This window comes from Spermophilus citellus (assembly GCF_964194105.1).
Source record: "Spermophilus citellus genome assembly, chromosome: 18".
NCBI lineage: Eukaryota > Metazoa > Chordata > Mammalia > Rodentia > Sciuridae > Spermophilus > Spermophilus citellus.
The window spans coordinates 5,651,302-5,679,155 of NC_138200.1; the positions used below are offsets into that span (position 1 = coordinate 5,651,302).

The 27,854-nt window shown below is 55.7% G+C and overlaps 5 protein-coding genes across 6 annotated transcripts; all 5 read left to right on the top strand.

Moving 5' to 3' along the window:
• Window positions 1–1,412, top strand: LOC308638412 (piRNA-mediated silencing protein C19orf84). The gene is made up of 2 exons (XM_081275852.1): window positions 1–101; window positions 841–1,412. The coding sequence occupies exons 1-2, from the start codon at window positions 43–45 to the stop codon at window positions 1,349–1,351; spliced, it is 570 nt and encodes a 189-aa protein (XP_081131978.1). The 5' UTR covers window positions 1–42; the 3' UTR covers window positions 1,352–1,412.
• A 1,097-nt stretch (window positions 1,413–2,509) lies between these two features.
• Window positions 2,510–6,226, top strand: LIM2 (lens intrinsic membrane protein 2; the record flags this gene model as incomplete). Its single annotated transcript, XM_081275849.1, has 4 exons — window positions 2,510–2,684; window positions 4,637–4,786; window positions 5,820–5,954; window positions 6,165–6,226. 4 exons carry the CDS (start codon window positions 2,510–2,512, stop codon window positions 6,224–6,226), a joined length of 522 nt encoding a protein of 173 aa, XP_081131975.1.
• Window positions 6,227–9,777: 3,551 nt separating this feature from the next.
• On the top strand, window positions 9,778–10,887 carry NKG7 (natural killer cell granule protein 7). The gene is made up of 4 exons (XM_081275847.1): window positions 9,778–10,164; window positions 10,240–10,386; window positions 10,469–10,603; window positions 10,698–10,887. The coding sequence occupies exons 1-4, from the start codon at window positions 10,008–10,010 to the stop codon at window positions 10,754–10,756; spliced, it is 498 nt and encodes a 165-aa protein (XP_081131973.1). The 5' UTR covers window positions 9,778–10,007; the 3' UTR covers window positions 10,757–10,887.
• Window positions 10,888–13,026: 2,139 nt separating this feature from the next.
• CLDND2 (claudin domain containing 2) lies at window positions 13,027–14,429 on the top strand. Its single transcript, XM_081275848.1, has 4 exons — window positions 13,027–13,210; window positions 13,566–13,706; window positions 13,955–14,074; window positions 14,318–14,429. The coding sequence occupies exons 1-4, from the start codon at window positions 13,042–13,044 to the stop codon at window positions 14,389–14,391; spliced, it is 504 nt and encodes a 167-aa protein (XP_081131974.1). The 5' UTR covers window positions 13,027–13,041; the 3' UTR covers window positions 14,392–14,429.
• A 576-nt stretch (window positions 14,430–15,005) lies between these two features.
• On the top strand, window positions 15,006–27,042 carry ETFB (electron transfer flavoprotein subunit beta). Of its 2 annotated transcripts, none has more exons than XM_081275833.1 (6): window positions 15,006–15,147; window positions 21,745–21,903; window positions 22,022–22,180; window positions 24,033–24,095; window positions 25,880–26,038; window positions 26,303–26,480. In XM_081275833.1, the coding sequence occupies exons 1-6, from the start codon at window positions 15,091–15,093 to the stop codon at window positions 26,417–26,419; spliced, it is 714 nt and encodes a 237-aa protein (XP_081131959.1). In that variant the 5' UTR covers window positions 15,006–15,090; the 3' UTR covers window positions 26,420–26,480. The 2 variants fall into 2 exon arrangements, with proteins under 2 accessions (XP_081131959.1, XP_081131960.1); XM_081275834.1 differs by lacking the exon at window positions 26,303–26,480 and adding an exon at window positions 26,831–27,042 and having other exon boundaries at window positions 15,031–15,147.
• Window positions 27,043–27,854: the final 812 nt, after the last annotated feature.

Below are 27,854 nucleotides of genomic sequence, written 5' to 3' on the forward strand. Positions count from 1 at the left end.
CGCCCCTCCGTCCCAAGCCCTGGAAGGATCCACGCGAAGTTGATGGAAGAGACTCCCGTGAAGATGGAACAAGTAAAGAACGGACCAGCTGGATCCGAAGGGTAAGAGACAAAGACCCCCAAGAAAGAGATAGAGGCCCAGAGAGAAGAGGGGTCAGAGAAAGTGGGAGGGGGTGGGGGCTGAACAGAACCCGAGAGTGTCTGGTGGGACGTTGGGGGCGGGGATCAGGCTCTCATCACATGGAAACAGAGTCTTAGGGGATTTTGGTGACGATATCGAGCCAGAAACTTAGAAATGGGGAGAGGGCTAGAAAGATATATTCGTCCAAGAAATTTCCGAGAAGGAACCAGGAGACTTGAAGGTGCTGGGGCAGCCATAGGGCTGAGAAAAAAGTAAGTGACAAGTTTCCTGAGCATGCACCAGACTCAGCCCTTAAACACTCTCCTTTGATGCCGCCAGGGTTATCTTTTTCCACCCCTTCAGTGCTGGGTATTGAACTCAGGGAGTGTGGCATGCTAGGCAAGTAAGTGCTCTATCTCTGAGCTACACCCCAGCCTCCAAAGCTGTGTTTTGATATGAAAAATGTGGGTTCCAATGAGAAATGATTTGCCCAAGATGCACCACAAGGGAGGCAGCTGCGAGTCAGAAATGAGTATTAATGGCACAGCTGGGCCCACTCTGCAGGAAAGGGGGGGGGGGGAAACAAAGAGAAGGAACTGGAGTGAGGGTGTGAGAAAGTCAGAGGGGGACTGCTGATGGAGGTGCAGAGGCTGCCCTGCAGCGACAGGAGGAGGAGTTCAGAGAGGTGAGACCCACTGACCGGTCTTCTTGTCATCCTAGGAACAGCCTGCCCCTCCTGACACCTGGAGCTGAGGGCTGGTCCCCTGTGTCCATCCCAGCCCTGCCACCCTCGCTTGTGGGCACCCCACAACCAGCCCACCTGGGACTCCCTGAGCACCTGGCCTCTGTTACTGTTCCCATCCGCTTGGATGCCCTCTCCTACCTCCTGCACAGTGCCCTGATGGGGGCCTACAGCCTCCAGCAGTCCTTCCCCTCCTGCTGCTGCTCCCCACAGGCGTGCCACACCCAGCCAGGAGTGGCCAAGAGGCCGTTCAGGGGGCGTGGAGGGTGGGATGTTCCCCGAAGGCCCAGCCGGGGCCAGGGCCAGTCAAGACGAGGCCCTGGGAGAGCTGAGCAACCAGAGAGGGACAGGGCAGGGGTCCCTTGGGCTGGCCCCAAGACCCCACCGGTGACACCTCCATCACCACCCACCCTGCTGGCCCAGGATGGGAAGAGGGAGCCACTCCTGGACCCCACACCTGCTGCTGAGGACTGGGAGACAGAATATTAGGACCCAGAGGAGGGTCCAGCACTTCATCACCCAGTTTATTTTTTCCTGGAGCCCAGAGTGACCTTAGCCCTTAGCCTCCTGTTAATCCCACCCCACCCCCTTCACGTGGTGAAGCTGGGACCTGTCTTAGGATCCCAAGTCAGGAAAGCCCTGAACCAGGACCTTGCATCCATGTCCACACCCACGCCTGCCTGCTGCATGGCCTCAGTCCCATCCCCTGCACCATCCCCAACTGCAGCTACACTCCTGAGCCCATCAGCACCTAGGGCTCCTCCAGGGGCATTCCCAGGCCACTCCAGATCACTCAGCCCTTCCCCCCTGCCTCTCCACACCTCCATGCCTGTCCCCAAACCCACTGGCTCCTTCCCCTATCCCCAGCCCCAGCCCAGTCTCGGCCTTCCTTCCCAGCCCCATTCCCTGTGTGCCTCAGCCCCCCCCCCATGTTCAGCTCCATCTACAAACAGCTGTACCCCAGTACTGTCCCCTGCTGCTCAGGGTGCCCTGCTTGAACAATAAATGGAAGGCTGCACTTTGTCTTGGTGTGTTGTGTGTGCACGCAGCTTAGGCTAGCCCAGTGGGTGCTGTGAGAGGAGGAGGGTCCAGGGAGGGTCACAGAGAGAGGCCAGTGGGGCCAGGAGCTGGGGCAGGAGCCACCTGGATCCCTGCTTCAGCGAATTCCATTTGAGGCCTCTGCCACCTCTGCACTTCTGCCTGCTGGAAGCTGCTGGGCCATGGAGCCATTGTGTAGGGAGGCTTAAGGGATTTGGGGGACACACGGGGCAGAGAGACCGGCGACCTGGCTCGGCTCAGTCTGCACAGAGGGGCTGTGGCAGAAGAAGGGCTCAGAGCAGGCTCTGCCACTCAGGTAGGCATCAGGCATGAGACCTGCAGCCCCCTCCCCCAGGACCTGAGGTCTGGGCTCCCCGCCCCCACCTTGTCCAGGGACCTGGTGTCCCAGCCCCAGCCCCCTCCTCCCCTGGGATCCAGGAATCCAGGCCTCTAGCCTGCTTCTCTCACTGAACCAGGAGTCCATACTCCAGCTTCCTCCCCACAAGGACTCAGGGGTCCCAGGCCTCCCCTCCTCCCCAAGTCCCTTCCTCCACCAGCACCCAGGTGCTCAGCTCCCAGTCCCCTCTCTCCCCTTCCCTGCAGATCACCATGTACAGCTTCATGGGTGGCGGCCTCTTCTGTGCATGGGTGGGGACCATCCTCCTGGTGGTGGCCACGGCAACAGACCACTGGATGCAGTACCGGCTGTCAGGGTCCTTCGCTCACCAAGGCCTGTGGCGGTACTGCCTGGGCCACAAGTGCTACCTGCAGACGGAGAGCATTGGTGAGCCCTGGGACAGAGCCCCGTCGCGGGGTGTTCCGGAGGGAGATCCTCGGGCTTTAAGGAAAAGGGACCACAGGCCCACAGCCACTGGGCATGGAGGGGCAGAATCAGGATTTCAGGATTGTTTTCCTAGCTGCAGGGGCAGGATGTATTAGTGTGGAGGTTAGGCTAGGAGGTGGCATTTCCTGAAACAAAGAGGTGTCAGGCACAGCAGCTGGAGCTGGGGTTGTCTGAACAACATTTTATAAATATCTGCTACAAGTGGGTTTAGTGGTGATGCAGTCCTGTCATCCCAGAGGCTCGGGAGGCCAAGGCAGGAGGATTGCAAGTTCAAAGGCAGCCTCAGAAGATTAGCAAGACCCTGTCTAAAAATGAAAAGGGGCTGGGGATTGTAGCTCAGTGGTTATGCACCCCTACATGCAATCCTTGGTAGTAATAATAATAATAATAATAATATACAAATAAATATCTGCTATGGACCAATAATCATGTTAGGACCTGGGAGGCAGAGGAGCTGTACAGGTGCTGAATACTGGATGATGTACTTTATTACTTACTGCATGCCAGGCCACCTTGCACACAGATATACAGAGAGATGCACATACAGATGTATAGTATATTACATAGAATAATAGTCTATCATATCCATAAATTATATAGTGTGTCTTATGCATACAAATTATTTTAATAACACATTACATTGGATAGATTTGTAGTATATAATATAAATTAATAGTATGTAATGTGTAATACATTACATAATAGTTAATGTTATTTAATACTATAGTTACTAATAGTACTAATAGTAGTAATAGTAGCAGCCTGCATTTATTGAGTGCTTACTGTGTCCTACGTGCTATTCTTAACACTTTGTGTGGGTTAAGCCCTGCTGTCTCCCAGCACCGCCAGGAGGGCAGGTCAAGGGTGTGTGTGAATAGAGAGATTTGACTGTGAATAGTCAAACATCCTCTGAGGGGCGCATCCTTACCGAATTCTCCTCTGTGCCAGGGAGATTTCGCAGACCCCCTTGCTGAGTCAGCCTTGAGAGAGGGGCAGCACAATACCCACTGCTGGGGGACATGCTGAGGTGGGGAACAGTGGGAGGGTTTGTCATCTGCCTGACACCACACATGCTTTTCCCTTGTGGCTGACCCATGGTGACCCTTTCCATCCCTCCCACTTCAGCCTGGGCCCTCTGTGACGGGCTGCTCTGAGTTGCCTCCTCAGCTCATCCCTGCCAGGTTTAGTGCAGGTCTCCAGTTCCTTTGACATCCTTGGGGCCACAAAACCAGGGACAGCCACCTGCATGGATTCTTGGGTATTTGTCAAAACAGCTGACTTGACTTGAATCAGCTGTAATTTGCTCCCCCAATTTAAGAGCAGGAGCCCTTGACTTGCTTCCTGGGTGCCTAACCCAGTTGCTGGTTGAAGATAAGGAGTGGGAGACTGTGCTAGGGCCCTGGTAGCAAGGCCCTGTCTTCACAGAGCTGAAAATTTGGTGGGAACAGACAGGCATTGTGGACAAGGTAAAAGTAAATGAACAGGACTTTGGAGATGAGCGAGGGGCCTGAGGAAATGGAAGAGGGCATCGAGAGAGCGCAGAGCGAGCCCCGAGCAGGAGGGCGCGGAGAATCTGAACATGTCTCCAGACCCGTGTGCAAACCAAACCTGGGCTGAGGTTGTTCACGGCAAGAACCAACAGTCCCTATCCTCAGGGAGAAATCAGGACCCTGAACAGCGGGTGAGCGTGATGCCCGGGGGGTGAAGGACCTTCTCAGAGGAGGTCTTGAGAGACAGGAGGATGAGTAGGAGCTTGCCAGGTGGAAAGGAAGGCATCTGCCGAGAAGCCCAGGGAAAAGCTGGCTGGGGTCACGGAGAGGGCGAGACATCAGGTCTCAGGGAAGCAGAGTCCCTGCTAGAGCAGCCTGGGAGTGACCTGGGTGTTCCCACAGCCTACTGGAATGCCACCCGGGCCTTCATGATCCTGTCCGCTCTGTGCGCCACCTCGGGCATCGTCATGGGCATCCTGGCCTTTGCGCAGCAGTCTGCCTTTACCCGCCTGTCGCGGCCCTTCTCCGCGGGCATCATGTTTTTTGCCTCCAGTGAGTGAGCCCGCCCCTTCCCCTCCTGTTTTAACTCCCAGCTCCCCCTCATTCCCAGCTCTGCCCCCTAATCGCAACCCACTCCCCAAACCAACTTCTCAACCGCCCCCCCTCCACTGAGAACCAGCAGTTCTGATTCCAGTCGCATCTGACGCCCCGTGGTGCACTTTACTTCTGGCCTAACCACCCAGAGTTAGCGTCAGACTCCACAGGTTAGGGTCACAGCTGCTGGTCACAGCTTCCAGGCCAACCGTACTTATGACCAGCTGACTACAAATCCAAGGGTTCCTGAAATGTATTGGAGAGAAGAGCAGCACACCCCTGTAATCCCAGTGCCTGGGGAGGCTGAGGCAGGAGGATCACAAGTTCAAGGCCAGCCTCAGTGCCACTTAGCCAGACCCTGTCTTAAAATAAAAATTAAAAAGGTGGGTGGGGAGCTGGGGATATAGCTCAGTGGTGGAGCACCCCTGGGTTCAACCTCTAGGACCAATACACACACACACACACACACACACACACACACACACACACACCCATATTGGGGCAACTCGTAGAACTCAGGAAAGTGCTCTGCTTACAGCAGGATCAGACAGGTTCCCCACGCACCCCACAGTCCTGATGTGCAGGCAGACTGGTGGGTTTTAGTCAGTGTCGTTACACAGGCTTGCTTGACAGAACAACTGGTCATGAGTGGAGCCTGACCTCCAGCCCCGCTGCTCCCCAAGGGGTTGTGTTGACATCAAGGGGCTCAGAGCTCCAGCCCCCGCGCTTTCCTGGTGACCGGCTTCCTGAGTCAGGGATTTGAACTCAGCTGTGGCCCAGGAATGACAAAGAGAGTCCTGTTACTCAGGGGCTCTCCCTCCTGCGTGTACACTGCCCCCCTGCCCCAGTTCCCCAGCCCCCCCAACCCACGCATACCCTTCTCCCTACCCCCATCCTACCTTCCCTGACCTCTGCCCCTCCCCCGGCGGCAGCCCCCTGCCCACCCCACACCCAGCCCCCCTGGGCCGTCCTCACCATCCTCTCTCCCCAGCCCTCTTCGTGCTGTTGGCCTTGGCCATTTACACGGGAGTCACTGTCAGCTTCCTAGGCCGCCGCTTCGGGGACTGGCGCTTTTCCTGGTCTTACATCCTGGGCTGGGTAGCCCTGCTCATGACCTTCTTCGCAGGTACCAGGGTGGGAAGGTCGATGTCCGGGATAGGGTGGGCACTCGGGGTGGGGGCGAGATGCTGGGGTGTTCCCCATGCACCCCACAGTCCTGATCTGCAGGCAGGCTCCAGGCCTGAGGGGCCTGGGGCCTGTGGCCACCCAGGGATGGAGGGAAGGAGTGTGAGGGCTTGGGAGGGGTCTGCAGGTCCACTGGGATCCCTTCCCGCAGGGATTTTCTACATGTGTGCCTACCGCATGCATGAGTGCCGGCGCCTGTCCACACCCCGCTGAGCCCAACGTCAGCCCAGTTACAGTGAGGTCACTGGAGAGGAGGAGGGTCTGGAGGCCTGAAATCCTGGTTCCTGGGGGGATGTGGGGCTCAGTCCCAGACTCTGGGAAGGGGCCTCTGACTCCCGTGTCCTGAGGGGAAGCAAGAAGAACAGGGCCTGGCGGCGGGGAGTGGAGGTGACCCAATCCCCAACCTGCCGGCCGTTGTTAGAGAAACAATATCCTTTAGAGTGACATTTTGGGGTCTAATAAAACTGACGTGAAACTACCGCAGTGTGAATCTTTGGAGGTGAAAAGAAGCAGAGGTGAGTGTGGTAGGTGGGTGTGAGGTAGGGGAGGCCCGGCCCTCTACATTTCTGTAAGTTTGAGGACAGAGATACAGCACGTGGTCGCAAGCCACCCCCAGTCCCTGTGGGCTCCTCCAGTCTCCTCTCCCGCCCTAGCAGGCGCTCCTCCAGCTAGAAACACCACACTCGGAGCTTGCACCGTTGATGAAGCTGACTTCTCTTCATTCACCCACTCATTAGTTCATTTAGTAAACAGATGCCAACCACAGGAGACTAGTTAGTGAGGTGGATTCTAATAATAAGCATTTTTATCACAGCCTATGCGAATAAATGTTATGTGAATAGGAGCTTATTCCCTAACATATTATTTATTGGAGCCTCCTCAAAAAACAATACTGTATTTATAGAGGCTTCCTCTGATAATAATGGCAGTTGAGGCCTTCTGTAATAATAATGTATTGGGGCCTATGTAGGTACAAGTATTTACTGAGGCTTATTCCAGTAATCGTATTTATAAGGGCTTATCGGGCAATAATAATGATATAATTATAACTCCAGAATCAGATCTCCAGCTACTGACTCAACATTTCCTCTTGAAAAGAAGAGACATCTCAAATGTCACAGGTCTAAAAATAAGTTCCTCCCTCTCTCTCTCTCTCCATCCCCCACAAGTGCTCCTCTCATGCTCTCCCCTTCTTAGAAAATGACAACTCCATTTTTACATAGTTGCTCAAGACAAGAACGTTGCAGATCATCAGTCCTCCCCTCCCTCCCTCCCTCCCTCCCTCCCTTCCTTCCTTCCTTCCTTCCTTCTTTCCTTCCTTCCTTCCTTCCTTCCTTCCTTCCTTCCTTCCTTCCTTCTTTTTTCTTTCCTTCCCAGGGATTGGACGCAGGGATATTTAACCACTAAGCACATCCCCAGCCTTTTCTCTTTTTATTTTGAGACAGGGTCTCACTAAGTTGCTGAGGCTAGCCTCAAACTTGAGATCTTCCTGCCTCAAGCCTCCCAAGCCACTGGGATTACAGGTGGGAGCCACCATGCCCAGCTCTCAGTCCCTTCTTTCTGTCACATCCAACATCTAATCTATGAGCATATTTGCTCATAGATCAGCATTATTATGTTGACTCTACCTTTAAAAATGTATCTGCATTTTGGCTCCTTCTTGTCCATCCACAGTTACCACCTGGTCCAAGCCTTAATCATCCCCTACCTGACATTGCCACAGCCTCCTAGGCAGCCTCCTGGCCTGGTCTCCCCTCCCCGACCCCTGCGGAATCTGCTCTGCACAGGGTTCAGATGCAGTTTTGTGAAGACACGATTTGAATGGTGCCAATTCTCTACCCAGGTGCAGGCATTCACTTCTTCAATTGAATGTCTGATATAATGTAGGTTCGGGGACAATCAGGGTCCTACATGCCTTGTGCAATGCTGTATTCTCAATTTTGGGCCCCTAAATCAATAAGATCTTATTCCTGTTAAGACAGAAATAACTTCTTGAAGTCTGAAAAAAACATGGAAAGTAGTGGAAGGAGAGAGACTTTGGATATACCAAATAAAAGAGTAGAAGTGTGAGGCGCGGGAGGAGGGTCTTGGGTGCGGGTGGAGCCTTGGGATTTGAGGCAGGGGGCATTGGCCTGAAGACAGAATCAATACCAATAGAGCCAAGAGCAGCTCTCTGTGTGGCCAGGGTGGGTGGAGCAGACCCTTCACAGAAGACCCCTGAGTGATGACACTGGGTGGGTGTGCTGTATGGTTGGGGGCTGCTAAGGAGTTCTCAAGCCTGGAGAGGCAGGAAAGGCCTGGAGAGACCCGGGGTGACTCAGAAAAACTGGCAGCACTTAGACAGGTGGAGATCTAAGGAAACCAGCAGTTTGACAGTGTGGACAAGCAAGGAACTCATGTGCACTCTCAGGAAAAGCTTCAAAACCAGCCTGGTTTCCCCTCTGGCCACCTCAGACCAACCTCCTGTTCAAGGTCACATTTGGCTCTCCTGCCTTTGTGCTCTTCTTCCTGACCTCCACCTGCCCCCACTGGCTCAAGGTGTGTGTGCCCAGGCCTGGGCCCAGCCTGGGATGCTCACATGTGCAACTCACCTGTGTGTATGCGGGAGGCCTGAATGTCAGGGTGCTCACTTGAGGGAAGGAGAAACAGGGGTGTGGGCTTGGACCTGGAGGTGAAGATGAGGGTGACAGGTGGGCAGGGAGGAGCTAGAGGGGCTGGGTTTGGGGCTGCGGTTGAGTTTGGAGCTGGAACTGGGGTTACGATGGGGTCACTGTCACAGAGGGCCTCTGTGCTCACCACCCACCAGTAGCCCCGACTTCCTGAAGCTGTCTGGCTGCTCCTTGCCACAGACCTGTCTGTATGTTTGTGCTGGTGACCCTCCTGCTCATGATGACCTTCACCCATGTCTGCAGGCCTGTCCTTGTTCTCAGGAGCACCCACTTGCCTCACTGGTGGGGACCTGAGCAGAGATGGGGCCTGCAAATTGAGGAGAGAAGCTAGCCTCCTGGGACATTTCTTGTTCTCTCCATTCTCCGGCCATCCTGGGACAGCTGGCCCAGTTCATTGTCATGACCAATGTCCCCTTCCAGGCCATTCCCCACTTCATAGGAGGAAGGTGTTCCTGGGCCTTCTCCCTGGGCTGTGGCACTTCCGCCTCCCAGGTGAGGTGTTGTCCAGGACCTGATGCTGAGAGGCCAGAGGCCGGCCCTGACATGTTTGTCCCCACTGCCCAGGCACCTGCCGCCCCCATGCTGAAGAACCCACCACGGGGCAGAGTTGCCTCTCATTTATCAGATGAGGATGTGGGCAGGTCTTCCTCTCCATGGCCTTTCAGAATGCTAGCTCTCCACCCCGTTTGCCTGCCCCAGGTATAAATTTCAGCCCTGGACCTGGAGTCTAGTTCTGGCCCCCTAGTCCCTTCCTTTGGTGGAGACCCTCCCTGGAGTTGGGGCCCTCCTTTCCCAGAATAGAAGGTTACAAAACCACAGGAAAGCATGACAGGTCACCAACTGTTCCCTCCAGCCGCAACTCCCCTCCCATTTAACTCACACCAGAGCCTGATTGGCCACTTCCCACCTCCTCCGGGCCCCCAAGTCTCTCTTTCTCACCCCTTCCAGGAAGCTATCTCTGGTGTTAAGGGTTCCAAGGGTGGGAGGTATAGAACCTGCCACAAAGACACAAGTTCTAAGCCACCAGCTAAACCACTAATGCTTTGACACCCCCAGTGCCCGCCCTCCACACGCAGTCTTGCTGGGGAGGGCGGGCTTGGTTGTATGTGCAACTCAGGAAGAGTCAGCTGATGGGAACTTCGAGAAAACAGCCTGGCCTCTTCTGAGGTTGCACAAGGCACCTAGCAGATCCTGCTGCTTGCTGGCTTCTTCTGGAGCTCAGAGAACCCAGGAGTTTGGGCGCACGGTTCCTCCTCTCTCCAAGTCTGCAGCCTGGGTCTGAAACCTTTTCATTGCCTGGAGCCCAGAAACCCAGCACTCACCCCATGGAGCCCTGCCGGTCTCTGGCCCTGCTTGCTGGCTCCCTGGGCTTGATAGCCACCCTGGTTGCTCTGAGCACCGATTTTTGGTTCGTGGCCATGGGACCCACCTCCTCTGCTCACTCAGGCCTCTGGCCATCGGGACACTGGGAGACAGTAGCAGGTAAGGGGGAGAGGGCTCTCATGTGGGAGGATGGCCGGTGGGGAATGGACACTCAGAAGTCTCATCTGCATCCAGCTTCCATCCACGTGACCCAGAGCTTCTGCATCCTGGCTGCTGTGTGGGGCCTGGTGTCGGTGGGCTTCCTGGTCCTGTCCTGTATCCCTTCCTTGTCTGCCCCAGGCCGCGGCCCTCTGGTCTCAACCATCACAGCCTTTGCTGCAGGTACTCTGGGAAGGGTTTGGGCTTCGAAGCCTGTGAGCTCCTCCAGAGGCCTGAGCCAACTCTCTCTGTTCCTTGCCCCCAGCTCTCTCCTTGGTGGTGGCCATGGCTGTGTACACAGGAGAGAGGTGGGCCCAGCCTCAACACCCCCAGATCCAGACCTTCTTTTCCTGGTCCTTCTACCTGGGTTGGGTCTCAGCCATCCTCTGGCTTTGTGCAGGTAACCACCCAGCCCTGGGGAGCTGGGGAGGCCCAGCTAGAAACAGTGAGGGTGCAAAGCAGGAGGAAGTGCTAATTCTCTCTGGCCACCCCAGGTGCCCTGAGTCTAGGTGCTCACCGTGGTGCCCGGCAGCCCGGCTATGAAAGCTTGTGAGTGGAAGGCGAGAATACCAGGATGAGTCTGGGGCGCTGTTCTCTGAAGGCATCATCAGAAGCTGCAGGAACGAATGCCTGACTCTGCCTTTATCTCTCTCTCCCAGCCCTTCCCCTTCCATTTATTATGTCTTCATTCATTCAATAAAAATTTGCTGAGATCTGATATTTCAAGATTAACTCAGTCAAGATGGAAACCAGCCACACATTGGCTCCTTGGTGGGTGACAGTGGGTGTCTAGGTGAGAGCTGGCCAGACCTGCCTGCAGGGTGCTTCTGCCCTATGTGGGCACAGGCTCAATATGTCCCAAGTGTGTCTCCTGCTTTCTTTCTCTAGTGCTTTCCTTTTCTTTCTTTCTTTGTACTGGGGATTGAACCCAGGGGCACTGTATCACTGAGCTCATCCCTTTTTTCTTTTGAGATAGGGACTCACTAAGCTGCCCAGACTGGTCTGGAGCTTGTGATCCTCCTGCCTCAGCCTCCCGAGTTGCTAGGATGATAGCTGTGCACCTCTGCACCTGGTTCTAACGCTCTTCTTTCTCCCCGTATCACTTTCTCATTTCTTCTGTGTCCTTTCCCCTTTAGCTAGCTTTTTACTCTTCTCTCTCCTTTGCTGGGCCATGCTAGGGTCACTGACATGTCAGACCCAGTTCCTGCCCAACAGGGGCTCAGTGAGAAGAGGAGAAGCAGTTCAAGACTAGCCTGGGCAACTTAGCAAGACCAGGAGGAAGTGCCGGGGAATTTTTAAATAAAATTTTAAAAGGATCTGGGAATGTAGCTCAGTGGTGGGGTGTTTGCTAGCATGTGCAAGGCCCTGAATTTACCCATGGGAGCAGGAAGGTGACAGGAAGACCAGCCCTCTGGTAGAAGTGCAGAGATGAACTCTTGAGGGGAAAAGGCATTTAGGAACTTCTTGAGGGCCAAGACAGGGTGATTTCTAGGCAGAGGGACCCAAAGATGCAGGCAATAGGAAGTCCAGAAGTTTTCAGGGGATGGAGAATGATGTTCTGTGGCCAGAATGTGGAATAGAGAGGGAGAGAGAACAGAGAAACAGATGGGATCTGGGGACCTCTAATGCCACAGTGGGCTTTCTCCTCAGGGTGATCTGGAGTTAGGAGAAATTTGTGAGCAAGGGAGGGACAGTGTCCCTAAGTGCCAGAAAGATTCATCTGGGAACATGGAAGTGAGGCCTGGAGGTTAGGGAGGCGATAGGAGAGGGGAAGGGATGGGGCCTGAGCTGGATCAGGGCCCAAGATGGAAAAGAGGGAATGACCCTGACAGATGCAGGGGCCTGGACAGTGCCCAGGGCTCTGCCTAATGAACTGGGTGGGTTGGTGGGTCCATCCCAAGTTTGGTGGAAGCCTCTGAGCTCTGTTGGGATGTGGTTGAGTGTGAGGTCCTGGGGGACAGCCAGGAGCAGGTGAGGACTGGTCTGGGTCTCAGAAGATGTTGGAGATGGATTTGGGGTTGTTCTCAGAACATCAGGTGCCAGCTGGGGGAGTGAGGAGGCCCACCTGGAAAGAGGTACAGGATGGCGCCTCAGGGGACAGCAGTGCTGACAAGGGCAGGGGAGGAGATGCCAGCGTCCTGAGCCCGCATGTGGTCTGAGAGGGCACAGTTGGAGAGCTGCTGCAGACCCAAGCTCCTGGGGTGCCTTGAATGTCAAGGGAAGAGAAATATCTCGAAGGACTTGATCTCCCATGTGGTGGCTCTCAAGCTCCCCTACTCCTAGGCCTGTGGTTGAGAGGGCTGCTGGCCAGTGTGTGGAATGTGGGAAGGGGTGGGGGTATTCCTTTAAATGGCTGCTGAGGGAGGGAGTTCTGGAACTTTGGCTGCCTCACAGACACCCAGTCTCCCTTCCCCCACCCCTCTGGGCTCCGAGTCTAAGAAGCCCCAGGGAGCCGAGTGTGAGTCACTTGGGTGGGAAGGACACTGGGCGGGTTGAAAGGACATTCCACCTGTGGAGGGAGGCCCCTGGGAAGAGGTTCTGGAGCAGAGCTGAGGCCTGGGGTGAAGGTCTCAGGGGCCTCCGTGGGGGGGCCTCAAAGTCCCTAGTAGGAAGGCTGGGGCAAGAGGACTGAGGGTCTGGGGGGAGGGGCAGTGGGTCCCCAGGCAGAGTTACTAAGGGAGGGACCTGGGCGTGGGGGTCTAAAGGAAGGGGGTCTTCAGGTTCCCAGGAGTATCAGCCCCAGAGAGGGGTACTGGGGGCAAGAGAGACATCCTGAAGCGGGGCCTCTGGGGTGTGGCCAATCCTGCCTGTGTGGTCCTTGGCAGCAGCCTCCTTGGTATGGGGGTGAAGCGGAGCCTTCAGAGCGGGGGCACTTTGCTCACCATCTTGGCCAACGTCCTCACGGTGCTGTCCACTGCCACCAACTACTGGACCCGCCACCACCAGGGCCACAGTGGCCTGTGGCAGGAATGTACCCAAAACACCTGCTCCAACATCCCCTGCCAGAGTGAGGCCCGCCCTCCCAGATGTCAGACCACACTTGTGAGCCCCCCAGACCGCCCCAGACACAAAAGCTGGGCCCAAGAGCAGGCGCCCGTCCCGCCCCTTTCACTCCAGGCCCAGATCCAGCTGCCTTCCATGGCTCGGGGCCACTGCCGACTCCCACTTGTGGACCAGATTCCCGGCCACGACATTAACCGCCCATCCCGATGTGACCTCTAGGTCCCCAACCAAACACCTGACTCTGGGTCGGAAAAGCTGGGCTCTTGGCGGGTGGACTTGTTGGCCAGGACAGCTCCATCTTGCGACCGAAGCTGTCGCAGGAGGAGCAGCTCCCGCTCAGGGCGGCCCACTCTCCCCAGCCACGCTGGCCGTTACCGCGGCGTGCATGGTGCTGACGGCTGGCTTTGGCATCGTGGCCATGGTGATGGGGATGCGGATTACGTGCCACAAGGGCGAGCCGCTGCGGGCCCGGACTACAGTCTCCTTGCTCTTCCTTAGCGGTGAGAGGCAGCAGCCACCAGCAGAGGGTGGGCCTGGGAGTGACCAAGGGGCTTGAGCTGGGCGGAAATGAGTAGAAGGTGTAGGGTAGTATTTGGAGCAGGAGGAACTGAGGGGCAGGACTCGACGCGGGGCTTCCAGGGGGGGATGGGCGTGGTCACAACAGGGCGGTTCTTAGGGGTGTGGCCTGGGTGGTGCCAAGGTGTAGACCCACCTGGCCATGCTCACCTGGCGGGCGGGCGTGGTCCAGGGCTGCTGCTGCTGACCGCCCTGATAGGCTACACGGTGAAGAATGCCTGGAAGGACGACGTCTTCTTCTCCTGGTCCTATTTTTTGGGATGGCTGGCTTTACCCTTCTATATTCTCGCGGGTAATTTGGACAGTCGGGAAGAGGGTTGAAGAGACTGTCCAGAGGACCCCCCTCCCCCCAGACTCCCCAGCCACTCCCCCGGGACACCCCACAGTGACTTCCAAACGCACTCCACTCCATACTCCCGCGGACCCAGCAGAGACGCCCTTGGCACCCCAAATCCCAGTCCCCCGGGCCCTTCTGGTCATCTGCCCCAGGACCCACTTTCCTCCACCCGCCCTCCGCTCCCCTCCCTCCCGCCAGGCTTCTGCTTTCTCCTGGCGGACATGATCCTGCAAAGCACCGATGCCATCAGTGGATTCCCGGTGTGCCTGTAACCGCGTCTGCCTGGGACAGAATAAAGGAACGGCTTTTATCGCCATGGCTCCAAGTGCATGTCTGGGGGACACAGGGCCACGGGGTCGCTGACGTGGGGGTACATAGAGGCTCAGGGGGGACAGAAGGGCACCGCCTAGAGGGAATGCGGAAGCGGAGGAGGGGACGCGAATAGGGAAACACGAAGCTGGAGTGGGCACAGGGGAGTGGAGCCACGAGGGGACGTGGGCGCATGGAGAGGGTATGGCGACAACGCAGAGGGGAAGTGGAGACTGGGGTGGACGCGGATATACGGAGGCGATGGGAAACGCCGGCAGGGAGAGAACCGGAGGACTCAGAGGCGTAGAACAAGGGCACGGGGTGGGGACCTGGGCACGGAGATTTAGAGAGGAGGAAGAAGGAGGATCTGGAGGGACACCGGGAGGAGCTTAGAGAAGCCGGGAGTCCGTCCCTCCCGGCAGAGCCGCCCCCGGCAGCGCTACCTTTCCCCTACTTTCCCGCCACGCCCCGGGTCCCGCCTCTCTCCTGGGGATCCGCCTCCCATTGGCTCCCTCCCTCCGGCCTTCTGATTGGTTCCCTATCGGGGCGGGGTAACGGGGCCGTGGTGGTTGACTGGCTGGCCGCGAGGTGCGCAGGCGCAGAGACGGGGCGGGCGGAGGGGCCGAGTGCTGGCTGACCCAGCGAGCGGCTGCGGCGGGAAGATGGCGGAGCTGCGCGCGCTTGTGGCTGTCAAGAGGGTCATCGACTTCGCCGTGAAGGTGACCGGGCCCCCTTCTCCCACTCCCTGAGCCCCGAGGCCTTGAGCTGCCGGGATCACGAACGCACTGTACGGGGATCTTCTCGTAGCCTCTGATCTCTGTCGCGGTCCCCCCAACGTCAAAGTCACACCTGGGGGCAAAGATCAAGGGCTGTTAGGTTCTGATATCCACCCCTTTCAAGGCACGGACCATTTCCTTTTCCTCGCTCTGGACTCAGTTTCCTAATAACCGTGCAAAACGAGTTGCTTTCTGTATTTCTCACAGTCGCTGTTTGACCACACGGGGAAGCTGAGCCACAAGGAGGTCCTGCCCAGGTCCTCTGAGTCCACACTCAGACTCGGGTTTTGCACACGAGCCAAGCTTTCACCCTCTAGGTCCCATTGCCTGCTCGATTACAGTACTCCAAATGTCCTAAGACCCCGTCAGACAGGGCACGATTGGACACCCCAACTGTCTTTCACCCTCATAGCCCCCGGTGGGAGAGGGAGCTCTAGCTAGGAAAGGAGGGAGACGTGTTTGTCAGAGAGGAAAGTTCAAAGGGCCAACCTGACTGAGCTGGGGGACTGACTCACTTAAGGGGTTGGGGTAGGCAGCATCCCTAAGGATCTGGCTTGTCCCCAGAGGGAAACTGGTATGGGCAGAGATGAATCAGACATGGACCCTCAGGCCAGTTTCTCTTAATGCTTGGCCTAAAATGCTGTCATGTCTGAACCCCCCCCCCCCATCAGACTGGGAGCTCACCTGTGTCCCCAAGCATTGCCTGACACAGGGTCTTAGGGTGGGTGCAGCTGGACCATTGATAGTACCCCTGCCTGCTTGGGGCATTTGGGGAGGAGGGTACGTATCACAACAGCTGGCATTAAGTGGGTACTTACCCTGTGCCAGGAGGCATTCTGAGTCCTTTACAGAGATGAACCCATTCAGTCCTAACCTTTTCTATATCCACTGTTATTAATCCCATGGGACAGACAAGGAAACCGAGGCCTGTGAAGTTCTCTTACTTGCCAGATAATCCAGCTAGTAAGTAGCAGACTTAGGAAATCCAGGCAGGTCCTGCTCCAGACTCTGTTGTGCCTGACTCCACTCAACAGCCACTTGGCCTGATGATGCCTCAGGCAGCATAGGACAGGGGTGTCACTTCCATCCTGTTTTGAGACATGCTGTTTTGAGGTCCTGGAACCTGACTCCTGATTTCTTCCTACCTCTGCCTGTTCCTCAGTGGCCCCCATTTGGACTCCTATGGACTCATCCCCCGCCCCAGCACTGGTCTCCCTGGCCTGGGCTATCTAGGTCAGCTGTGTCTCCCTCACCATGCTTGACACAGCTGTGGTCGCAGTGGCACCCAGCACAGAGCCTGGCACATGGGTACCCGTGGTGTGTTCGGTAAGAGAACAGAGAGCAAAGTGTGAATGCAGAATTGTATCGGTTTCCCAAGGGTCAGTGCCACTTCCCCTCCCACACTGGCCCAGGGCTCTCTCTTACTTCCTGTCTGGATGGGTCTGATTATGGCCCTTTTGGAAACAAATAAATGATTCAGACACTACTAGCCATCTCATCACGGGGCCAGACCAGGCCCCAAGCCTGTTCCTAACCCTCACCTACTGCAGCCCATCTTCAGCCTTCTCTCCCTGCCCCACTGTCTCCTCTCCATCCCCTCGGCTCCTGCTGTGCAGGCCTCCTCTTATCATCTGGCTGCAGTACCAGTCTCCCCTTTTCCCCCAACTCAGCCTTTCCCTCCAGCCCATCTTCTAGCCTTAGGGGACTTCCTACATCCAGAGCTGACCCTGCTCATGGCCCTCCTGTGGCTCCCCAGCACCCTCAGTATGAAATCTTGGCTGTTCAGCCTGGCATTAGAGACCCTCATGGTCAGGTTCAGCCATCTCTATCCCTTGTGGGACTCTCTGTCACCACAGCTGCTTCCACAACTCCAGCCTGTGCCTCCTCTCCTGATGCACCAGGCTGCTTCTTGCTGGGGCCTTTGCCAGTGGTCTGCCTTCTCCCTGGGTGCCCTTCTTGCTCCTCCACCACCTTCCACCCTGGCCTTATGTCCCTCTCCTGTCTTGCTCGCCTGCTTTTTTCCTTCCTTCCTTCCTTCCTTCCTTCCTGTACTGGGGATTGAACCCAAGGGCATTTAACCACTGAGCCACATCCCCATCCCTTTTTAATTTTTATTTTGCTACAATGTGATGCTAAGTTGCTTAGGGCCTCCCTGAGTTGCTGAGGCTGATTTCAAACTTGCAATCCTGCTGCTTTAGCCTTTCAAGTCGCTGGAATTGTAGGCATGTGCCACCATGCCCTACCTGTCCTGCTTCATTCTGATCCATTGATTATATCAGAAGTTTGTCAACCTCCAGGAAGCCTCCCACCCTACCCCAGGCTACCTTGGTGTGTCTTTGGACACTCCTGAAGCCCCTGGGCGTGGTCACTGGCCTTTCTCACACTGGACTGTGATCCTCTGTTTGCCATCATCCCCAGACTGGCAGCTCCCCACGGGGAGGACCAGGTCTGACCCATCTGTTTCCCGCATCCCTCAGTTGCCTCATCTCCTTCAAGTCTTTGCTCAAAGATCACTTTCTCTGTGGCCCTCCCTGGTCCCCTCAAGATTACAGCCCCAGAGTCTCTGTCCTCCTCTTTGCTGTACCCGCTGCCATACTCTTATCACATTATATTTATTACATCAGCATTTTGTCCACTCCTCCTGGAAGTTGGAGTCTGTCTGGTGTGTCTGTCTTTGCAGCTACGCTACTTGAATGCTTCAGAGCCTGACTCCCAGACCAGCTGCTTGGGTCCACTTCCTGCTGCATGACCTTGAGGAAGTTACTTAGCCACTCTGAACCTCGTGTCCCCCTCTGTACAATGGGGATGATGGTAGTACCTGTTTGTTTGGTGGTAGTGAAGATGGAGTAAGCTCTGAGGACAGCACCTGACACAAAGTTTGTGTTGACTGGCATGGAGTAGGTGCTGTCACTATTGTGTGTATGTGTGTGTGTGTGTGTGGTGGTGGGGGGGGGCTCTTAAGAGGCAGTTGGCAACCATTGACGCCCAGCCTTGGCCAGGGATACATTTTCCATGAAGCCATGGAGGCCTCTTAGGGGCCCAGGAGAGGCAAGGCTGGGGCAATTTTGTATTCATAATTTGGCCTTCATTTTCTATTTATCGACTGATTGTTGTACTGGGGATTGAATCCAGGGGTGCTCTACTACTGAGCTACATCTACAGCCCTTTCTCTGTTTTGAGACAGAGTCTTGCTAAGCTGCTTAGGCTGGCCTTGAACTTGCCATCCTCCTGCCTCAGCCTCCTGAGTTGCTCCAAGACCTTGAACAATGCTAGGCAGGTGCACTACCCCTGAGCTACATTCCCAGCTGGGATTCAGGACAGGAACTTGAAGCCCAGGAAGGCTGTTTCCACCTTGGGCCCACCAGCCCCACCCTCTCCCAGTTCTGGGTGAGAAGGCACCTTGGCTCCCCACTTTCCTCCACTCCCCATACTTATGCCCCCTGCCTCCTCCTCTGCCGGGGCGCACATATCCCCTCCTCAGGACTCTTCTCCATCGGCCCAGGAGCTCCCTTACTGAAGGGTTCAGAGCCCCAGTCCTAGAGCAGCAGTCTGTGGCTGGCCTTGCTCACTGGCCACAGTCCCTACAGCTGGCCTTGCTGTGCTGCTTGCTCTGGGTCCCAGGTTGTACCCTTTCCTACCATGCTAGACAGAGAAGGCTAGAGGACAGAAGCAAATGAGTCCTTGCCCTGTGTCCAGGAGGGGCTGTTGAAATCACACCGTCTAAACCCTGTCAGATGTAGTGGCACGAACCCGAAGGCTGGCTGTCTAAGGCCAACTCAGCCTCTTCCAGAGCCACCCCATGCCAAGATAGTCTTGGGTCAGATCCCTGATCCTGCCACTTTCTTGCTGCATGACCTTGGGCAAGACACTTTGCCTCTTTGCCTCAGTTGTCCCCACTGTAAAATGAGTCTGGTAATGGCAGTGACCAACCTCTCAGGATGGCAGGACAGGGATGAGAGTTAATGCATATGAACCCTGAGGGTGTTGCCTGCAAGGATCAAGGATCATGGCTGTCTTTGTAGAAGTTCAGTCTGTTGCCCCCTTAAGAGCAAACCTAGAAATGTATCGCTAAATCTTTTGCCTCTGGTTCTAAAACACCATTACTTAAAGCAACACAAGGCCTCGACTCTCCCATCTCTCCATACAGCCCCAGGGCCTTTCAGTTCCCTTTCAAATCCTCGAGTCCATCTACCTCTTCGTCTCTACTTCACTGTGGTCTGAGCCACTGTCTTCTCTAAAGTCAGTGACTAACAGCTGCCTGTCTCCCACTTTCTCTTGTCACTTCCAACTTCCCCCACCAAGAATCCAGAATGACCTGTGAAATCTCCAGTTGACTCCAGTTGGCCACTTCTTTGCCCTGCCCTGAGGTCCTTAGGCCAAGGCCCAGCGCCTTGCTTCCTCCTGGGCCTGCGCAGTTGTCTCCTGTGGCTGCGGTGGCGAGATAGGTGCCACAAAGCCATCCCCTTACAGTTCTGGAGGCCCCAGGTTGAAATCAAGGTGTCCGCAGGGCTGCGTTCCTTCTCGAGGCTCCAGCACAGCCCGGGTCTCCGCCTGCCCAGCTTCTGGAGACCGCCTCATCCCTATGGGAGGCCTCTCCCCTCCTCCTGCAGAACCAGCAGCGGGGCATCTTCTGGCCTCTCTATGACTTGGACACTCACTCTCTCAGCGCCCTCTTCCACTTATAAGGACCCCTATGATTACATCCGGGCCCACCCAGGTAACCCAGGCCAATATCCCATCTCAAAACTCTGAATTTGGTCACACCCATAAAGGGCCTCTTGCACATAAGGTCTTATTCTCAGGTTCCAGGACATGGACAACTTTGGAAGGCCATCTCTATGCCTGTTACAGTGGTCTAGCCCCTGCTGTCCTCTCCAGCCTGATGGCATCCTGCTCCCCACTGGCCACACTAAGTCTCCTTTGACTCCACAAACCCTTCCCGCACCATCTTACCTCAGGGCCTTGGCACCTGCTCCTGCCACTCCTGGAACCCTTGTCCCTTGCAGTCCACCTGGTCAGTTCATCTTTCAGATCACAGCCCGAGTACCTCTACTCCAATGAGGCCTTCCCTAGTTGGTCCCATCACCCTCCCTCGCCTCCCTGGACGTGGCAACGTCAGGAGATACAACAGGGGTCCAGTACACACGACAGACCCAGTGCTGACCTCAGCCAGATGCTTCAACTTGGAGCCTCAGTTTCCTTGTCTGCACAATGGGACGATGACATCTCCCTCTGTGGCCAGGATGAACACATCAGGACATGTGCAGTCGCTGAGAGCAGGGTTTGGGCACAGTGCTCCTGCACTGTGGTGGCCAATAATGTCTCTGACTGCTCTCCAGAGGACTGGATGGCTAGGAAATGGCCCTGAGGAGTCCATCCCTAGCCCTGGACTGAGGAGGGCCCGTCCAGATGCTATGCATCACACAACTTGATTTCCTGGAGTGCCCGGTGGGCCCTAAATACCATCTCAGGGGTTTTTGTGCTAGAGCGGCCCCAGGGATATTTGACACACAGAGGAGAGGCCACTTGCAGACAGGTGAAGGTGCTGGCCTTAAAGATGAAGTGAGGCAGCTGTGGGGACCTGGAAGAGCAGGGAGCAGATCCTCCCCTGGGGCCTCCAGAGAGAGCGCCCTGCCCTCCCTGCCTCCGCCTTGGTCTCAGGCTGATGAACTGGTCTTGGACTTCTGGCCTCCAGAACCAGGAGCCCCAGTTCACACTGCAGCCCTGGGCACAGCAGTGACCCAAAGCGCCGTGCGGGCCAGCACATGGCACCATTCAGTGCAGACAGGCCACGTGGAGAGAGGGGTGAGAGGGCCTTGGAGGCCCACCCGCCTCACGGGTCAGGCAGAGAGGCCTTCCACGCTGGGGTTTTCTAGATTGGGTGAAGACGACGCGTGAGGATAAAACGAAGAGGGCTGGTATTTAGTGAGAATAGGGTGTTTCATGGGTGGGGTGCATAGCAAGGTGGGTAATGCCACAGGACATGACACTCAGGTGCTCGTGTGCAGGTGGGCCTTCTGATACACTTGAGGGTGTTGCAGATTCATCTTTCCCTGTGGGCAAAAGCAAACAAAGCTTGAGAAACACTCTGCCAGACCTGAGGACCAGAGATCCAATGGTGATAATCACGTTGCATGTCCCTGGTGCTCAGGAAGGTCTGAATGAGAGGCAGTGTCCTCCCTGTAAATTCTTTTGTGTGTGTGTGTGGGGGATGGGTATTGAGAATTGAACTCAGGCACTCAACCACTGAGCCACATCCCAGCCCTATTTTGTATTTTATTTAGAGACAGGGTCTCACTGAGTTGCTTAGCACCTTGCTTTTGCTGAGGCTGGCTTTGAACTGGATCCTCCTACTTCAGCCTCCCAAGCGGCAGGGATTATAGGTGTGTGCCACTGTGCCCAGATCCCACCTGAAATTCTAACCCTGCCCTGGCCCTGGAGCTGTGTGGGCCACTGTTGTCCCCATCTACCCATGAAAGGGTTGGTCCCAAGGTCCTACCTGACACCCCCTGATCTTGCCCTTCCCCTCCTGCTGGGCAGATTCGGGTGAAGCCGGACAAGTCGGGCGTGGTCACTGATGGTGTGAAGCACTCCATGAACCCCTTCTGTGAGATTGCTGTGGAAGAGGCCGTAAGGCTCAAGGAGAAGAAGCTGGTGAAGGAGGTCATTGCTGTCAGCTGTGGCCCCTCACAGTGCCAGGTGTGCAAGGTCGCTGGGGGTGGTCTGGACCCCTGGGTCTGAGGGAGGAGGGTCTTGGGTCCAGGTTTCTAGGTCCATCTCCTGACAGAAACCACACGAGCCCCTCCTTCCCTGGCAGGAGACCATCCGTACTGCCCTGGCCATGGGAGCAGACCGAGGCATCCACGTGGAGGTGCCAGCTGCGGAGGCGGAGCGCCTGGGTCCCCTGCAGGTGGCTCGGGTCCTGGCCAAGCTGGCCGAGAAGGAGAAGGTGAACCTGGTGCTGCTGGGCAAGCAGGTAGGTCTCCAGCTCCTCCCACTCCACCTGATCCACTCAGGTGGGGGTGTAAGGTGACACTGCTGGTGGTCCGGGAGTTCAGACATTCCAGGTTGAGCAGCTTGGCCTTGGCCATCTCCCTGACAGAGGTTGAGCAGGGGAGGGCAGGTCACTCTGGGTGTCATAAAGATCCCTTGGAGCCCTCTGAAGTGAGGAGGCTGAAACTCCAGACACTGAGGATTTGGTGCAGGAGTTAGAAGGAGGTCAAGGGGGAGGTGGGGCCAAGGCCCCAGGGAGTGAGGGAGGGACAGCCCCTGGTCTGGCCTGGTAACACAGGTGAGGAACCCTGGAAGATCCTGTGACCACTACTCAGGGAGTGTGACAGCCAGGGACATCTGGGGGACACAAGGAGGCAGTCTCAGGAGACAGGTGTGGGCTTGAAACAGAGACTTGGGCCTTTAGTAGGCACTGGGGAGCCACAGGGGCCTGTGAGCAGGAGGGAGTGGGACCAGCTCAGTGCAGAAAGACCAGAGGATGGGCTGCGGTTGGAGGGGACACTGGAGGCCTGGCACTCATCTGAGGCAGGTGTTCCCTCAGGGCCCCAGGGACACTGCCTTCCTTGGGGTATCATCCTCGTTCATCCCCTTGGAGACCAACCTGGTGGCCTTACCCAGGGGAGGAGCAGAGGTGGATGACAGGCTGTGGGGAGTGAGGGGAGAGGGAATGAGGCATGGCTGCTGAGAAGGAAGGTCAGAGGCTGAGGTGAAGCAGGAGCGAAGGTGACAGGGCACAGGAAGCTCAGAGGGGTGGGGTTCCAGGGAAGAAGCGGAGCCAGGCAGATGCAGACAGTCCCTGGATCCTCCCAGCCCTGCAGAAATCAGTAGAGAACAGACAGCTGACCCCAAAGAGAGGGGCCCAAGAGCAAATGAGTGGGCTGGGGCAGAGGCCACCCGAAAAAAGGCCAGGAAACAGGCCTGTGTGGCTCTGCCCAGGTCCCACATCTGCTCCCTGGCACCTGTTAGCAACCTGCTGTGTTGAAGCCTGTGCATTTCCTGTGGCTCTGACTCAGTTCCTGGGGCTGGGGCCTCCCGCTGGGGAGATGCCAGATGAACTGGTCAGGGTGCTTTCAATCTGGGCAGCCAAATCACAGCTCATACTGGCCTTAGCCAGATAGCCAGTTCCTTAGCTCGTGTAACTCATGTGGTGCAGCCTGATCCGGGGTTATGTGTTAGCACCCGGCCCTGCTCCTCTGCCTCTGCTCATCTGCATCTCCAGCTCACATCCCACTGACTAAGTGACCCAGCAGAAGGCAGAGAGCCTCTTTCCCAAGTGCTCCACAGAGCTCCCTGGGCTGGCCACTGCCCACTTTGAGTCACAAGCCCGTGCCTGAACCAGTCACAGGGGTCTGGGGATAGATGGTTCTCATTGGCCCAGATCTTGTTCATCCAACTTCCCATGGTGGCTGGCTCAGGGCCTGGCTCACAGAGGCTTCTGCGAGTATTTGTACAGAGGGCAAAGATTTCGCTCTGGGAGTGCTGGGGCACGCCCGTGTTCCTGGACAAGCGACTGTTTACTCTGCGCCCATGTGAGGGGACTGTGCTAGAGCAGGAATAAGCACACTATGGCCCACGACATAACCTATTTATTTTGTGAATATGGTTTTGTTAGAACACCGCACACGTCATTTATATGTTACCTGTCACTCCTTGTGCAGTGCAAGGGCAGAGCTGAGAGGCTGTTTTAGAGACTGGAAGACTCGCAGAGCCTAAAATGTTTAGAAATATAGAAAACGTTTGCTGACCCCTGTTCTAGCAGAGGCCTGAATGGACATGAGGAGCTCCACTGATCATAGCCTTCTCTCTCCCCCCACTAGGCCATCGATGATGACTGTAACCAGACAGGGCAGATGACAGCTGGACTTCTGGACTGGCCGCAGGTGGGGCTGGGTTGGGGAGTACAGCTGAAAGCCTCATCCCCGAGCTTAGCCTGCCTCGGGGCGTTTCCCTCGCCCTTCCCTCCTCCTGGGACCCTGTCTGCTCAGATGGCTGCATGGCTTCCTCCCTCCCTGCCTCTGGATCTCTGCTTGTCCACCCTGCATGAAATCCTCAGGTGCCCTCAGCCCTGCCTCTCTGGTCCCCATCTATGGCAGTGCAAGTAAATTTAGAATTACGCCAAGTAATTCTAAATCTCCCACAGCCACATTGAAAATGTAAAAAGAAGCCACAAGCCAGGCACAGTGGTGCGTGGCCAGAGCCCCACAGCTCAGGAGCTGAGGCAGGAGGACGCAAGTTCCCGTCCAGCCCAGGCAACTGAGCAAGACCCTGTCTCAAAATAAAAAATGAAAAGGACTGAGGATGTGGGATGTGGCTCAGAGGTAAACCACCTCTGGTTCAATCTCCAGTATCAAAAGAAAAGAAACAGACACGTTACTTTTTCTAATGTTTAATGTAATCCCATCATATGTAAAATGCTGTCATTTCAGCATGTAACCAATATGAGAATACTGAGATATTTTACATTTTTTATTCTTTTCTGTACCAAGTCTTCAAAATGCAGGATGTATCTTATATTTGCACCACATTTCGGTCCAGATGTTGAATTTCATCAGAAATACTTAATTTGGACTTCTAAAGTAGTTCACGTGCCCACGTGGTGCCAACAGACTGAAATTTCCCAGTAACTGTGAGGCTTAGGGCTTTTACAGCTTTGCCCACAGTGACCTGCACACATCTAAAGCGTGCAGTGGACAGGTTTTGACACAAGGATGCACACATCTCCACACTCATGATAATGTATCAAATATCTGTTTTTAAATTTTAATTAATTAATTAAAATCTGAAGTTCCATTTGTCAGCTGCACCAGCTGCATTTCTTAGATTCAGTAGCCCCTGGTGGCCAGCAGTGACCAGAGGGAACAGCACAGTTCTTGACCATTCTCCTGTTTAATTTTCTCCGAAGCACTTATCCCCACGTGAGCAGCCCCTGAAGTCGCCTTCCTCCCTGGTGCTGGCCATCCTCCCCACTGCCGTACATGTCCCCCAAGGCTGGGGCGATTGGTCGTGTTCACGGTGTGTCCCCAGAGCCTGGCTCACAGGGGCACTGGGTGAGGCTGCTTCTGTGACGCCCAAACTGTCACTTGAAAGATGAATCCAGTGAACGAGTGAAAGGAGGGAGCAGGTCAGCTAAGCAGAGGCGTGTGGGGCGTCGGCCAGCAGGGGAGGAGACGTGGATTCAGGCCCAAGCGGCCTCAGCCAGAGGATGGGGTCCCAGAGGGCCGTTTAAAGACCAAGGTGAGCTCACCTTGTTCTGCTTTGGGCCGATGGAGAAACCTCACAGAGCCCCTGGGGAGCTGGTTGCCAGCTTCAGGAGTTACTCTGTGGGTGACGGGAGCCTGTTGTTGAGCTGTGGCATGTGCCTCCTGGACTCTCTGAGACGCGATGGTTTAATACACGTGAACTTCTGGAGCAGGGCCCAGCACTCGCACACGCTCACTGTCATTACTGTGGGGACACTTATCCAGCAGGGCCGGGGAAGTGGGACCCCTCCTGGACTTTTGAGGTCCCTTTCTGTGGCTCACTCGCCAGTTGTGCTGTGTAGGACTCCGTCTTTTGCCACCCTCTTCCCTGACTCTGCTCAGCATGGCATGACGTACCCTGCTGAGGACCGCTCTCTACCCGGCTTGGACTAACCTTGCCTACTGTCCACACTCTCCCTCCCCAGGGCACATTTGCCTCCCAAGTGACGCTGGAGGGGGACAAGTTGAAAGTGGAGAGGGAGATTGACGGGGGCCTGGAGACCCTACGCCTGAAGCTGCCAGCTGTGGTGACTGCTGACCTAAGGCTCAACGAGCCCCGCTACGCCACGTTGCCCAACATCATGGTGAGCACTCAACTCGCGGGTCACTGAGGGCATAGGAATGGGCCAGCACACTGCAGGCCCAGTGCCTCTGTCATGGATGGATTGAGGAGGGAAGGGCCCCAGGGATATCCCACCCAGAGGAAGGGATCACCTGGTCATCGTGGCAAATAGTGGGTTTGCTGGTCATCTCTGCTAGTGATGAGGTGACTACTGGGCTGTTCTGGCTAATTCTCCCCAATAGAAAGATTCAGTGGGCAACAGAAAAGGTCCTCCTTGTCATTCCAGCCAGTGGAAAATGTTCACTGGGCAATCTTGGCCAAGCAAAGAGGATCCATGCAGTCATCTTGGTTCATTAGGGAAGGTTCCCTCGGTAATCCTTGCCATCAGGAAGTTATCGCATAGGCCATCTTGGCTACCAAGGAAGGGCTCTTCAACAGGAAGAATTCACTAATCATCTCCAGGACGAGTTCCCTGTGTCATCTCAGCCACCAGACAACATTCAGGCATCATCCCAGCCAACAGGAAGGGTTCTGTGGGTCATCCCAGCCCAAAGGATTGAACCATTATTGCCAAAAGGATGGGTCTGTGGGTGCCTTGCACTGGTGCAGGGCTCCCCAGGGGGGCTCCCCAGGGTGGCTCCCAGGAACTGTCACCCAGGTGTAGCCCAGGAGAGGGTATGTGTGCCGGCCAGCAGGAAGGGCAGAGGTTCAGCCAATAGGAATGGCTCTGCAGATGTGGCCGCCCTGCGGAGGAGGCCGTGGGAGGTTGGGCAGCGGCTGCGGCAGCCCCTGAGCTGAAACTCCCCATGTGCAGAAAGCCAAGAAGAAGAAGATCGAAGTGATCAAGGCTGGGGACTTGGGCGTGGACCTGACTTCCAAGATCTCTGTGGTCAGCGTGGAGGACCCACCTCAGCGTACCGCCGGTGTCAAGGTGGAGACCACCGAGGACTTGGTGGCCAAGCTGAGGGAGGTGGGGCGGATTTGATCCCTCCCTGAAACTCAGCAATAAAACTATGACCCTCTTAATGCCTGTCTCTGTTACCTCATTCTCTGGAGGTCTGCTCTTTGATTCATTCAACAAATATTTACTTAAATCTCCTGTGTCCCTGGCCCTGTGAAGAGCGATTCTGGAAGCCAGTTGAGTAACACATAGTCCTGCCCTTGAGATGCCTCTGTACTGAAGGGGACAGACGCTGACAAAGGCAGCTGTGATACAGGGTGATGGGTGCTAGGTGTGGAGACACACAGGGCTTGGAACCTAGCTGGGGCACTTGGCCTGGCCTGTGGGGTCAGAGAAGCGCCCCAGGGAGCCTCATTCACGCTGAGTGTCGAAGGACTATCAGTGAGGTCAGTGAGAAGGACTCTGAGCTCAGCGTGTTTGCTGGGCCTCCTGGCACCAGATCCCTGTTGAGACTTGGGACACAAGAAGGATTGAGGTTGGAGGCTCTGGTTCTGGTCAGTGAGACGAAGAGCCCAGGGCCTACAGTTGGATTTATTGCTTTCAAATCCTCCCTCTCACCTTTACCTGCTGAGAAGCGTTGGGTGAGTTGCTTCCTGTCTGAGCCTCACTTTCCTTGTCTGGCAGGCCAAAATGCAAGGTAACAGCAATGGAGGACTTGGGTTCTGGATCCTGAGACCAGGGTTCAAACTCCGGCTCTGACCAGGGTCTGGCTCCAGGAGGACCTGAGGCAGGCACCACTCCCTGGGCCTGGCTTTCTTCTTTTATTGGATGGAATTAATAATATCTTGTCTTTTTTTTTTTTTTTTTTTTTGCCACATAGCAAACCACCCCAACACTTGGTGGCTTAAGACAACAGATGGATCATCTTGCTTACAGA